Source organism: Nannobrachium achirus, assembly GCF_963921795.1.
Source record: "Nannobrachium achirus genome assembly, chromosome: 15".
Classification (NCBI taxonomy): domain Eukaryota; kingdom Metazoa; phylum Chordata; class Actinopteri; order Myctophiformes; family Myctophidae; genus Nannobrachium; species Nannobrachium achirus.
In genome coordinates this window covers 17,453,078-17,465,932 of record NC_137822.1, presented here as the reverse complement: position 1 = coordinate 17,465,932, position 12,855 = coordinate 17,453,078, and the positions used below count along the sequence as shown (strand labels likewise).

Sequence of the window (12,855 nt, the reverse complement as noted above, 5' to 3'; positions counted from 1 at the left end):
AGGATTCACTGCGGGGCCCCTGTGCTTTAACTATTGAAAAATAGCAGATATACAAGCTCACAGCGCGGCACCGAGTGCCGCGCTGCGAGCTTGTAGATCTGCTATTTTTGAAAAATCATGAAAATCTTTGAATATTTCAAATCCTTCTGAGGTTTTTTGAAAAACCTATGTTTCTATGTCAGTGGAGCTCAAACCTTTTCATGTGAAGGACCCCCAAAATGGTATGTATTTGGCCACGGAACCCCATCTCAAAATATTGAGTTCCAGGAACCCCCCAGAAGCAAAATGTAAATGTTCGCTTAACAAATACATATTATTCAAAGATTTGCACACATTTTCACGACTTTTCAAAAATAGCAGATCTACTAGCTCGCAGCGCGGCACTCGGTGCTGCGCCGTGAGCTTGTATATCTGCTATTTTTCAATAGCTAAAGTATAAAATAATTAAGGCCCCTCCACCACCTTGGGCCCTAGTAACTCAGTCCCACTTTTCCTACCCCTTGTGACGCCCCTGAGTGACTGTAGGCCTCGAAGGCCTTTCCATATAAGGCCCTCTCTGTCTGTACGACTATTAAGTCTGGCCCGTACAGACGTCACATACATCTTCTCCCAGCCCTTCAGCCTCACCGCAAGTCGCTTCCTGTGACATGAATTCTCAAATATGAAACAGCCACAAACACAGCGCCTCGCTCAGTAATTTAGACATTCTTTAAGGAACGGCTACTATGAGTAACTGAGGGGAAAGCGAGCAGTAACATGTTCCTTCAGCAGATCTATTCCTTTTAGTGATTGTAGTGTTTATGGATTTGTCTGTGTTCTAATAGGAGCTTTATGTATGTATACATATTTTCGTATTGATGTCTTTCGCACCCGGAAAGAAAAAATAAAACTGTGAATGTTTGTTTTATTAAAGTCAATTTTAACTAAATGTATGTAAAGCATAGCCGATCAATCTGTAGAAGTGACGTCTGTAACTAGATCAAAGTTTTGATGAAAATAATATTCATCCGCTTATTGTTGGCATTTAAATAATTTTTGTGTTCCAGCTCAGGTTACTGAACAAAGAATGTTCTGGGAAGACACGGTGAGGCATAAATTTGATTGTAACAACTAGCTTAATCTAAAACTGCTGTTTTATCTCAGAAAGGAACTGCTGTCTGGGATTTAATCTTTTTCAATTGGCTTGTTAAAAATAATTTGATTTGTCATACTCTGTTTTTATACCTGAGAGATGGGAGACAAATTGAGGGACCTCTCATTTCATTTTCAAATCAAATCAAACTTTATTTAAATAGCATATTTAAAACAAACAGAAGCTGACCAAAGTGCTGTACAGGGTTGAAGCAAACAGAGCATCAGCATCAACAGTGCCCATCGGCGCACAGACAAAAATATACATAATTAAAAATCTTATATTAAACTATATCAAGAGTAAGACTGAGCACTGTTTTCTGTTCCTTCCTCTGTACATGAAAGAGTAAAAAGTGTAAAAAAAGGTACAGGAATTTCCAGTAAACCTTCCTGTTTTGCGTCTGTTTATAAATTGCACAAATGTATTCACGTATATGCGAGTGTGTACATGACACAATGGAGTGCAGTCAATATTGTGAATTCAGGTTGTACACAAAGTTACTCAATTTTGAGGTCAGACTTGGATCGAGGTGTTAATCGACCTAATTGATTTAATTTTACCCTTAGATACAGTATATCACTCAGCACTGAGATTTATGTCTGGTGAAAGCTATAACACCCACCATTGTACTCTCTACGAGAGAGCAGGTTGGCCTTCCCTTAATGAGAGAAGAACAAGACACTGGTACCAGTTTATTTTTAAGGCTATTGACGGGAAATTACCACCCTATATTAGAATGTTGATAGATTGGAAAAAGAATACTTACCAGACACGCTCAAGTGACTGGCTTCAACTTGAGGTTCCATCGATTCACTCTGAACTAGGTAAATCAGCTTTCTGTTTTGATGCCCCTGACTCATGGAACACTCTACAACTCACGCTAAAAATTAATGCTCCAATATCCTATGGACAATTTAATAACATGCTCTTAGATCTCCCTACCTCGGTATGCAATTGTTTTTAACTTATTTGATGTCTATGATGTTTTTGTTTTTTGTTTTTTATATATTTGTATGCTAATTGTTGATCTTTTTGTATGTAATCTCGTCAGCATTGCAAATGAGGGTGAACCTCAATGCTCTTTTCGAGAATAAATAAAGGTTTCAATCAATAGATTATAAAAATGAATCGATATTCAATACTTTAGTACTTGTGGATCTGCTATTTTCAAACGATTTTTATTTATTTTAAACATTGGAAAAGTTGTGAAATGTGACATTCTGCATAGTGGATACTTTCTACTTGTTGTACTTTTAAGTACATTTGGATACCAATACCTTTGTACTTTTACTCAAGTACATTTTGAATTCTGGACTTTTATTTGTAGCAGAGTATTTCTACATTGCTGTATATACATACCTTTACTTAAGTAAAACATTTGAGTACTTTTTCCACCACTGCTTAAAGCAGTTAGTTACTCATTAACAATAACTAGCGTGCAGTCAGAGCAGCACCACAGTAACCACAACATATTGGAAGATTTGGACCCCCTTTCACCAAAACGGCGAGGAAGGAAAAGCATTCTGTTTATTTGGGAGAGTGCCATTTTGTCATCTGCCAAACAAATGTAATGAGAAACCCTCTGGTTACTTCTTATGAAACAAAGAATGGTTGTCCTTGGTGTTATTTTGAGAAATGTTTGGATATATATATATTTTCTCTATTTCAAACTTCAAATAAAAATAAAATACTATCAGTCACACATTATATTGAAGGAACTGCAGGTGGAATCTCTATTCCGTACTTATCTGGTCCCTGTCAAAGTGGCATGTAGATGTATACTATTTGTAGAGTAGGCATGATAGGGATTCGTACCGTAACATCTATTTGTTTTGTACCCCTGTGGGAAATACGGACAGTGGGCTTTTTGTTTGACGCTGATACTCCTCAGAACTGAGTGTTCTGTCTCTAAAGCATTAAACAGACTGCTAACCACACAGTGTATTATCCCTAAGCATCTTATGGGTAACTTAGCTTCTCTGTCTGTCTTGGAATGATAAGTGTTTGTGGTTTTACCAAATATAGACTACTAGAATTTCGTAGACTATTATGGCATGTGGTGCTCTCTTCTCCCCTTTTTCTTGAAGGAAAGAACTAGGATCTTTCTCTCTCTCTCACTCACACACACACACACACACACAATGGGCGCACGCACGCACGCACACACGCACGCACACACACACACACACACACACACACACACACACACACACACACACACACACACACACACACACACACACACACACACACACACACCAGTCTTGTAGTAAGACCATGACATGAGCTCAGGTCTGACTTGCATCTTAAGAACCTGTGACTTTGGACTGGACTTAGACTTGAACATGGCCTTTCTGTCAGAGTACAAATTTTATAAATGAGTAATAAAAAGAATTGACCACTTTAAGCCTTGTACTCTTCGTCGAATCGCTGTACAAAAATAGCTCTGAGCTATTTTAAAAAGTTTGGAGGGGAAATTACATTGCGTGTGTTTGGAATGATGTAGGATTTGTGTTGTACTTCATAAGCTGAGTGTATTTATAGTAATCCCAGAGGGGAAATTACTTTCTTACATTTGACCCAGCAGTGGGCTGCTCAGAGTGAGCACACAGGGAGCAGCTAGGGGTTACGTATCTTGCTTAAAGGTAGGTTAAGTGATTTCATTTAACCTACTGTCACCTACTGTACCTTTCGTATCCCTAATGGCCGCTCTACCTCCTGAGCCACTAGCGGCGAGTTTGGACTGTTGATTGGGTGACCTGGGAACTGAAGACTTGAGGCTCAACTTGGATTTGTAGTTAACTGAAACGTATGCCGGTATGTGTGGACACACACATTCATGTACAACATATTTGTTAACTTTTGATGACCAATGTTATTTTATTTTGAAAATACTATGCAGTAAATATCCACGGCTTTCCAACGCCCCATAGTGCATTGCGCAGACGTTGTACCGAGCTTCCGGCGCCGCAGCCGAGTGTGATTTACAAGCTCACAACGGGCTGCATCTGCGACGCGACGTGAGCTTGTATGTCTGCTGTTAAACCGGAAGTGTGGTCCAAATAATCTCCAGTAAACTCCCGCGGAAAGAGGTGGATAGATATAAAAAAATATATATATAGATATTGTTGTGTTTGGTGTATGCTGAGATAAAGAGAGCATTCTTCTAATCTAGCCCCTTCCAACAATACTTCAACAACAATGATTCTGCCATTGACCTTCAATGTGATGTGGCAAGAGAGCACTTGATTTGTGAGTGTCAGAGAGTGCTATGTGGGAAAGGCAATCCAGCTAGCAGTCTCTAGAGAGTGTTCATGCTGGCTGTAATGGGTTCTGTATTTCCACATGACACAAAGCAACAGTCTCTACGGAGCCATCCACGTAATTGACTAATGTCAGTATCATTGACAGTCAGAAACTTGTTTGTGCAAGATTGTGTGTGTCTAGGAGATCTACAGTATTGTACTTCTACGGAGCCATCCACGTAATTGACTAATGTCAGTATCATTGACAGTCAGAAACTTGTTTGTGCAAGATTGTGTGTGTCTAGGAGATATACAGTATTGTACTGTATGTGTGCATGTACTCCACTATATTATGGGTGGCTTGTTGCGCAGAATTTCCTATGTGCTTGATTTAGTCTAATTGGTCCCCATATTGTTGGTATGCATGCATTAACCTCAGCTATGTGTCCGATACTTCCTGCTAGCATTCTGATCCGCTTGATAACACCAAATAAGGAGAACTCCAAGAAACTGTGTCAGAGTGGACCCTCCAGTCATTGTCCTCTGTGCCTGGAGTGTTGGCCCTGTATGTAGAGACATTCTGTCTCCTTCTTGTCTGCCTGCCCTTTTCCCCGTATCCCTTTCTCTCCCTCCCTCTATCACTTCCTCCCTTTTCCCCCTCTCTCTCCCTCTGTTCTCTCTCCCTCCCAGGGACGTGCTGGCCATTGGGAAAAGCGGGAAGTTTCAAATTTGTACATTCTTTTCGCAAAGCAAAGCCCTGCTTCATCATACAAGACTGTTGCACAAAAGTAGTGAAAACAGCAGATCTACAAGCACACAACGCCTCGCACCGTGAGACGTTGTGTGCTTGTAGATCGGCTGTTTTCACTAGTTTAAATAATTTTTTAAATGATAAATACAAAACAAACGGTTTTAGACATACAAGGATTCCACCCGACAACGACAAAATATAACTCATGTAATTGGCCCACTGGCTTGTCACTTGTCGTGATCTGAAATGGCAAATCTTTGAGTAGCAGCAGTGCTATAGAGAGAGATATCTCTATAGCGCGCAATGAGGGCCTCTCCAACTCTTTTTCCTGGGCTGAATCAGGGGCCCAGCACGTCCCTGCTCCCTCCCTCCCTTTCTTCCTCTCTCTCTCTGTCTGTCTGTCTCTCTCTCTCTCTCTCTCCCTCTCATTATAATGTACACAATGGCAGTCTTTGCTTCCATTCATCCAATACATGCTCTTGAGTCTTATTGAAATAGTGGGGGAGTCTTGTGCTTCCTGACACGTACTGCACACACACACAGTGACCTAACTTCCTGGACTGGGGCGATTTTCTTTTTTTAAGCGACGAGAAGACAAAGCATCCTGTGCGTCTCTATGTACCGTCATGCTCTTCAGCTCCAATCCTTATGTTCCCTCCCTCTCCCTCGCACAGCTCTGTGAATGGAAGTGAATGGGGCATTGCCAGGCATGACGTTGGTCATCTGAATAACGAGTCACCGGCGTGAGTCACGGTCCCTGTGAGCACACTGGAGACACATAACAACAACTGTTGCTCTGGCATGAAAAATGTTTGTGGTAGCTGCCGAGTGACGCACGCAAATTCCTGGCAATTCAATTGGTTTCAGGTTGTGAAGCAGCGTGTGATTGTTGCTCATGTCAAACCAGCGTGTTATTTGTTGGTACACTTGAAACACGTTCCTTTGTCCTTGTAATGATCAATTAACAAAGATGGCAGATAAATCCTCCCCTGTCCCACATAGAAACGCTTCATTACCCTCTTCATTGTAGCCTGCCTTTCAGCATTTCTGCAGCCTTTTTTCTAAATGCTACAATCTACCTTACATGCACAGGTATTTCCCATGTACAATACTATACAGCACCTATTCAGCTCCTCATCAATTAGGCTTCAGAAAAATGGTGTTCAGTTCATGGCCACAAAACATAATGTTTTGAGTAGAGCTTGACCAATGCCTGATTTATTTTGGTCCAATGGCGATCCCGATTTTGGAGAATCCTGGCTCTATATATATTATTTTAATGTGTGTACAATAATAGGAAAGTGATATTGCAAAAGAAGAGTGTTTATGGTTACTTACTACAGTACATGATGCAACATGATGCTAGCCACTTTTCCTGCACATTGCACAAGTGTTGAGCGTGTCAGGGAGTGCTGAGTGATTGATGATTGATAGCCTTGCGTAATTACTAGCAGTGTGCCACACCTGGTTAACAGTCATTGTGTCGTCATACTTTTATCTGCTTTCTTCCCTTTGTCATATGGCCAATGTTTAGTATAAGAAAAGATGAAAATACATCTACACACACTGGAACACGCTCTTACACAAACACAGGAACACAGTCATGCACAAACCGGGAAAAAAAGGGTGATTTTTGGCTGAACGTGGTTTTGTCGGTAAAGGTTTTTTTCTCAACTGATTCTTGTAGCTTGGGGTCACCTCTTAAGGATTCAAGATGATGACCAGTGATATCCATTGAGCATTTTTTATTATTAACCCCTTAATGCCTGAAACATGGGCTCCCATTGATTTTCTATACCGGAGGAAAATACCCAGAAAAAGATTATTTTTCTGGGTATTTAAGGAGGATCTGAGGGGTCTAACTAGGTGTTTGTCATGATGCTGAATCCATTGCAGGCATTTGTTTTGCACAAAAAACATTCCGTGGGCTAGAAATGGCCTCAGAAAACAATAAACGTATGGGTGAGTATTCATGTTAGTCGGAGGCCTTAGTTTTTTTTTTCTCGTGCTAATCAGTCTAAAAGTGCAAAATTTTGCACAGATGTAGCTCAGGGCTTGCTCTAATGATTTAGCTAGGGCGCCCGAGTCTGAGACATTCGGGATCGCCACAGCGGCCAAATCAAGTTGGGCTCCCATCGACTTTAGTGATGAAAAGTGATGAGTCATCACTTTTGTGGGTGTTGTGGTGACCCCGAAGGTCGCCGACTCGGGCGCCCTAGCTAAATCATTAGAGCATGCCCTGAGCTACATCTGTGCAAAATTTTGCACTTTTAGACTAATTAGCACGAGAAAAAAAACCCTAAGGCCTCCGACTAACATGAATACTCACCCATACGTGTATTGTTTTCTGAGGCTATTTCTAGCCCACGGAATGTTTTTTGTGCAAAACAAATGCCTGCAACCCCTCAGATCCTCCTTAAATACCCAGAAAAATAATCTTTTTCTGGGTATTTTCCTCCTATATAGAAAGTCAATGGGAGCCCATGTTTCAGGCATTAAGGGGTTAATAATAAAAAATGCTCAATGGATATCACTGGTCATCCTCTTGAATCCTTAAGAGGTGACCCCAAGCTAAAAGAATCAGTTGAGAAAAAAACTTTTACAGGCGAATCCACGTTCACCCCCACGGCTCCCGGACTGCCTGGAAGACAAGTAGCTTGGTTGAAACTAATAAATGTTTATTCAATTTAATTTTCAATTTGGGAATAAATAAGGGAGCTTGAATTCTAGTTTGCACTGCAGATATATTGTCATCCTTTCTGGATTCATTAATTTATCCAGCACCTGGCCTGATTTAAGTTTTTTTTTATACGCATTGAACATGATTATTACTTTTGTTGTGCAAGCCATACAATGCCAGTGGTGGATACAGAAAAACATATATATATATATATATATATAACAGAATTTAATTAATTTGTTCAATTATTTATAAGTCTGATTTATACTTTGTCGTATGACGGTACTGCAGACTTAAACTGCTTCTTCTGCAGATAAATACTATGTCATTTCTGTTTGGTTTCTCATCACCTTGAAGTGTGCACAATGTTTGACTATTTCTAGCTCTCAAATATTGCTACTGCTTGTTTAAACATGGATTAACAATTATATAGTTGCATCACTTTGGTCTTGATCTACATTGTTTCAGTTTCCACGTCCCTAATCCTACGCTCCATTTATGGTTATACTATACTGTAGATCTAATATAGTATCGGAAATCAAAACTTTTATTAGAGATCAGATACCCTAGATGTACAGTACCTGTCTCTCAGCATGCCTTACTTCCATGCCAGATGAGAGGACCAGCTTCGAGTTTATTACTCTGCGTGAGATAAGATCACATCCTTCCTCCAAAGCAACAGGCCCCTTCAAGCTTTTCTCTGCCAAAGCTCCCACTGATGACCTGATAAAACAAACAATATGTCCGACACTTTCAGCACATACTAGGCTAGTAGGCTTGTCACGATAGCAGAAGTTTTACCACTTTGTCCCTATCCTCAAAGTCGAAAATATCCAGCGTGAGAGGGGTCAACAGGTACGAGCAGCAGAATTAGGTTGTGTGCGATTCATTGTGTGAGCTTCTGGATCTGCTATTTCAGATTATCTTTAGAACATCATTGACATTCACAATATTTTCATGCGCTGACATGTCCAAAATATTGATGCCAGGGTTAAAGTGGTTACACTTCAATACAATACTAGTATAAAAAACTGTATTCAATAACGCGTAATGCTACAGTTTCTTCCCTACAGCCATACGAACTCTCAGCACCCCACTCCCTCTCTCCCTCACCTTAACTAAACGGCTGTTTGTCTTGTATTTTGTATTTATGTATTTATTATTGAAAGTGGGAATGGTGTAAATGTCTAAAAGTATTTGTCCTTTTTCCCCGCTGCTGTTTCATCTGTGCAGCCGTCGGTTGACAATCTGATTGTACATTTGTTTTTGGAGCTGTGTGAAACACAGGCTCCCTATACATGGCTGTGTGGGTCTGTGTGTGTGTGTGTGTGTGTGTGTGTGTGTGTGTGTGTCTGTCTGTCTGTCTGTGTGTCTGTGTGTATGTAGCCTGACTTCGGCGCGTAACTAGTGACGCACCATTTACGCCACTCGCGCAATATATACATCAAAATGTGCGGCTCGGCCGGGAATGGTGTTCTATTACCTTTCGTTCCGATCCGCCTTACCATGCCGACGTAATCGGCAAAAAACGACGCTTAATTGTCCCCATTGACTTATAATGGGACAATGCAAGAAATCACTTTCAAGTATTTTTCTCTCGTAAACCATAGGAGCTACAGTTTCAAACCTCGGAGAGGAGATTCATAATGATTTTAAGAATGAATCGAAAAATAATTACATCACTCGGCCTCATGGTGGCGCTATAACGGCCCACTTTACGTTTTGCCCCGTAACTCTTGAACCGTGGATCGGAAAATTAAAATTCTTTTTTCCCTGGATTCCTTGGGTCAAGACGCATCTCCCCATATAGGCCACGCCCATTTGCGCCAGGATAGATTTTCCGCCATCTTGAATTTTCTCCAAAACACACTTTTTGCTCCTTTTCCTACATATTTTCTTCAAATGTCACAAAAATCGGTACACATGATCTACACACACACACACACACACACACACACACACACACACACACACACACACACACACACACACACACAGCTCCACTTCACACGGGTGTGATTTTTAATAGATTTGGTACTTTCAATTTGGATTCATGGAATTATATGGTTTTAACAACACCAAAAAGGTATCAGATTATTGATACTTTTGACAACCCTAGCACATTCTGTAGTTCAGGGCCCTTCACATGCCTAAAGAGTCATATGATCAAGTTGGTATAGTGCCATTTACGTATTATGCATGTCTTTATTTTTCTTAGTAAGTTCCGGAGTTTTAGGAGAGGTCCAAATAAACAAGTTACCAACACAAATAAACAGCAGAATAGAGGCCTACCACAGGAATGTTAGCAAGGGATTTGCTGTTGATAAGTGGTGTTGTGAAGAGAAGAAAATACCTTTCTTATATAACTACAGTTACATAAGACACCAAAAACAAGCTTATTACAGGAAATAAATCATTGTTGGTTACCATTTTTTCTTCACTGTGTGATCAACTGCTTATTGTTTATTGTTAGAAGTTGCTCAAGGTATTATTCAGGCTATAGTCTTTTATTCTGCTTTGAGTAATAATAAATTCACTGGTAAACAGAAATGGGGCAAAACAGAAAATTCATAGCATTTCTTAAATCTTGAATTTGGCTCTGAAATTTGTACTGTATCAACAGTGAGAGTGAAACGCGATCTGAGTTTCTTTACAGTCTTTGATAAGATTATGTGCTGTTGCTCTGATAGGCTGGGACTGTAAATCTCAGATCCTCTCAGAATCTGAGATAGTGTAACTTCCTCACTACAGTAAAGTAGAGATTGAACAAAATGTACTTCTTTGTCACCGCGAGAGAGATAACAAACATTTTTTACCATGAATAGCGAATATTGTATCTTTTGAAATTTGGGGGAAATATTTTATTTGATATTTTGCCTATAATGGCATGCCCAGAATAGGGATGCTAGGTTGAAAGTGGTTTAATTTGTGTGTGTAATGTCTTTACAGCTTACAGATGGAGGCAAGGCAGCCACGGCAAAGGTCAGCGTTGGAGACATTGTTCTGTCTATTGATGGCATCGCCACGGACAGTATGAACCACCTAGAGGCCCAGAATAAGATCAAAGGCTGTACAGATGAGCTGACCCTCACTCTGCAAAGGTAACCATAACACATGCGTATACAATATGCAAGCACACACACTCTTGTACAGTATGCTGAATTTCTCTAGGGATCAATAAAGGTCTGTCTGTCTGTCTGTCTGTCTGTCTGTCTGTGTATAACTTGTCTATTTAAACACATGATTTGATTCCTCAAAAGTAATCAATAGAATAGTCGCCAAGAAGATAATTGATAGTTGTGGTCCTACTTCAAACACATTTATTGTAGAGACTAGAGTGGCAAGATGTTACAAGCCAGAGCAGATGATCATGCTGTCATGACAGAGGCTCTCTCTTGAGTGTGGGATGACTGATATATCCTGTGTGCATTAGTTAGGTGTGCAGTTACACCCAGCTCATTGTCAAATTGGTCTGGATCCAGGCCAGAGTGTGACTGCTTAAAGCTGCCCTATGTTCTACTTTCCTGTTCTACCCCGGATTTGAACCCAGGTTTCCTGAGCAAGTGAAATTTTTGACCATTGAGCTAATAGAGCCTGCCTGCTTGCTCAGGGGATAAAAGTCTTGACTATCAGGTCCTTTGACACGATCTACTGTAAATGTCTAAATAGAAGAACTGGGAGACACATTACAGTCACCCCATTTGTATAAGGTATATTGTATTAACCACTGTGGTTCTCAAACTTTTTCATGCCAAGGACCCCCAAATTGACTCTTATTAGTCCACGGACCCCCATTTAATAAAAAAAAAAGAATTATAAAAATAAACGCCAGGGACCCCCATAATAGAAGATTTTTTTACAGCTCCAGCAGTGATTCTCAACCACCAAGGACCCCCAGTTTGAGAGGCATTAGAGGCTACGGACCCCATTTAATTTCTATCTCTGAGACCCCAATTTATATTGTAAAATCAATGTTAATTTAACTCTGAGAGAGTACAAATGGAACCAAATCCATTTGGTTCCATTTAAACACACTCTGAGTTACAGATCCATAAGGGTCCATTTGGCAACCATCATTTAGCTGGGGAGCCCCTGGAACTCCCTCAAGGACCCCTGGGGGTCCCCGGACCCCACTTTGAGAACCAATGCTCTACCATAAAGATTGGACAAATCTCATTTTATTAACAAAAAAAAAAATAAGTTACATAGTGCCACTTTGAATCAGCCATCACCCTCACCACAGAGTTGAATCTGTGGAAACCATCAGGTTCTGGACGGATTTCCACAACTACTGTGCTTGATACACACACTCAAATCCTGAGTGATAGTTTATCCCTGAGACTGCTAATAAATGACATAGTATGGGTGCATCTTGGCACCGTCAAGGTTAAACTATCACTGAGGCTTTTGCTGTGTATTGAAACAAGACGGAAGACCTTGGTATTTTGGGGTCCCTAAGTGCTACTTGTGCCTGATTACACGTATAACTACTACAGCAACCCACTGTGAATATTACAGCTACATGTATATTGGTCCAGATGGAGGGATTGATGTGGTCCATATACTGTATTTCATTCAGCATCGGCTGGCTTTAACTGAACCTCTGTGACGAAAAGCTCTCAAAGACGCAGTCCGGAACTTTTTCGTGTGAATAAAAGGCCTGGTTTTAAACCTTACGGATTTCAGCTTTAAACTCCTCTGTGCAGTCATACAAGTTTAAAAAGACTAAAAATAGAACCGAGGGATCGGTTATGCTTATATTTCAACCCATCACAGAGAGACTTCACTAGGCAGATTTCAAGGCCTGTGACCGTCAGTGATGCAGTAAAGATGCTTCCTAACTAGGGTTGGGTACCGAAGTCGGTACTTTTATTGGTATCGAATGCATGACGTCGGTACTATCGAGTATCGGTTCACGTAAAAACAAACGGTACCTCGTTTCGATACTCTTGAACGTACCCGTGGCCGGTCGCATCCGTAACAACATTGAATTGCTTTAGTAAACTTGCGTAGTTGCGTTACTGTGAAAATGGCCCACAACTGAAAA

At 40.6% G+C, this 12,855-nt stretch overlaps 1 protein-coding gene across 2 annotated transcripts in view; it reads left to right on the top strand.

The window, feature by feature from the left end:
* The window catches only part of pdlim5b (PDZ and LIM domain 5b), a 90,773-nt gene that overhangs the window by 27,354 nt on the left and 50,564 nt on the right, over window positions 1-12,855 (top strand). For both annotated transcript variants that reach the window (XM_080743253.1, XM_080743252.1), the window contains exon 3: window positions 10,758-10,909. In XM_080743253.1, coding sequence (XP_080599379.1) covers window positions 10,758-10,909 — 152 coding nt within the window. The remainder of the gene's footprint in view (window positions 1-10,757; window positions 10,910-12,855) is intronic.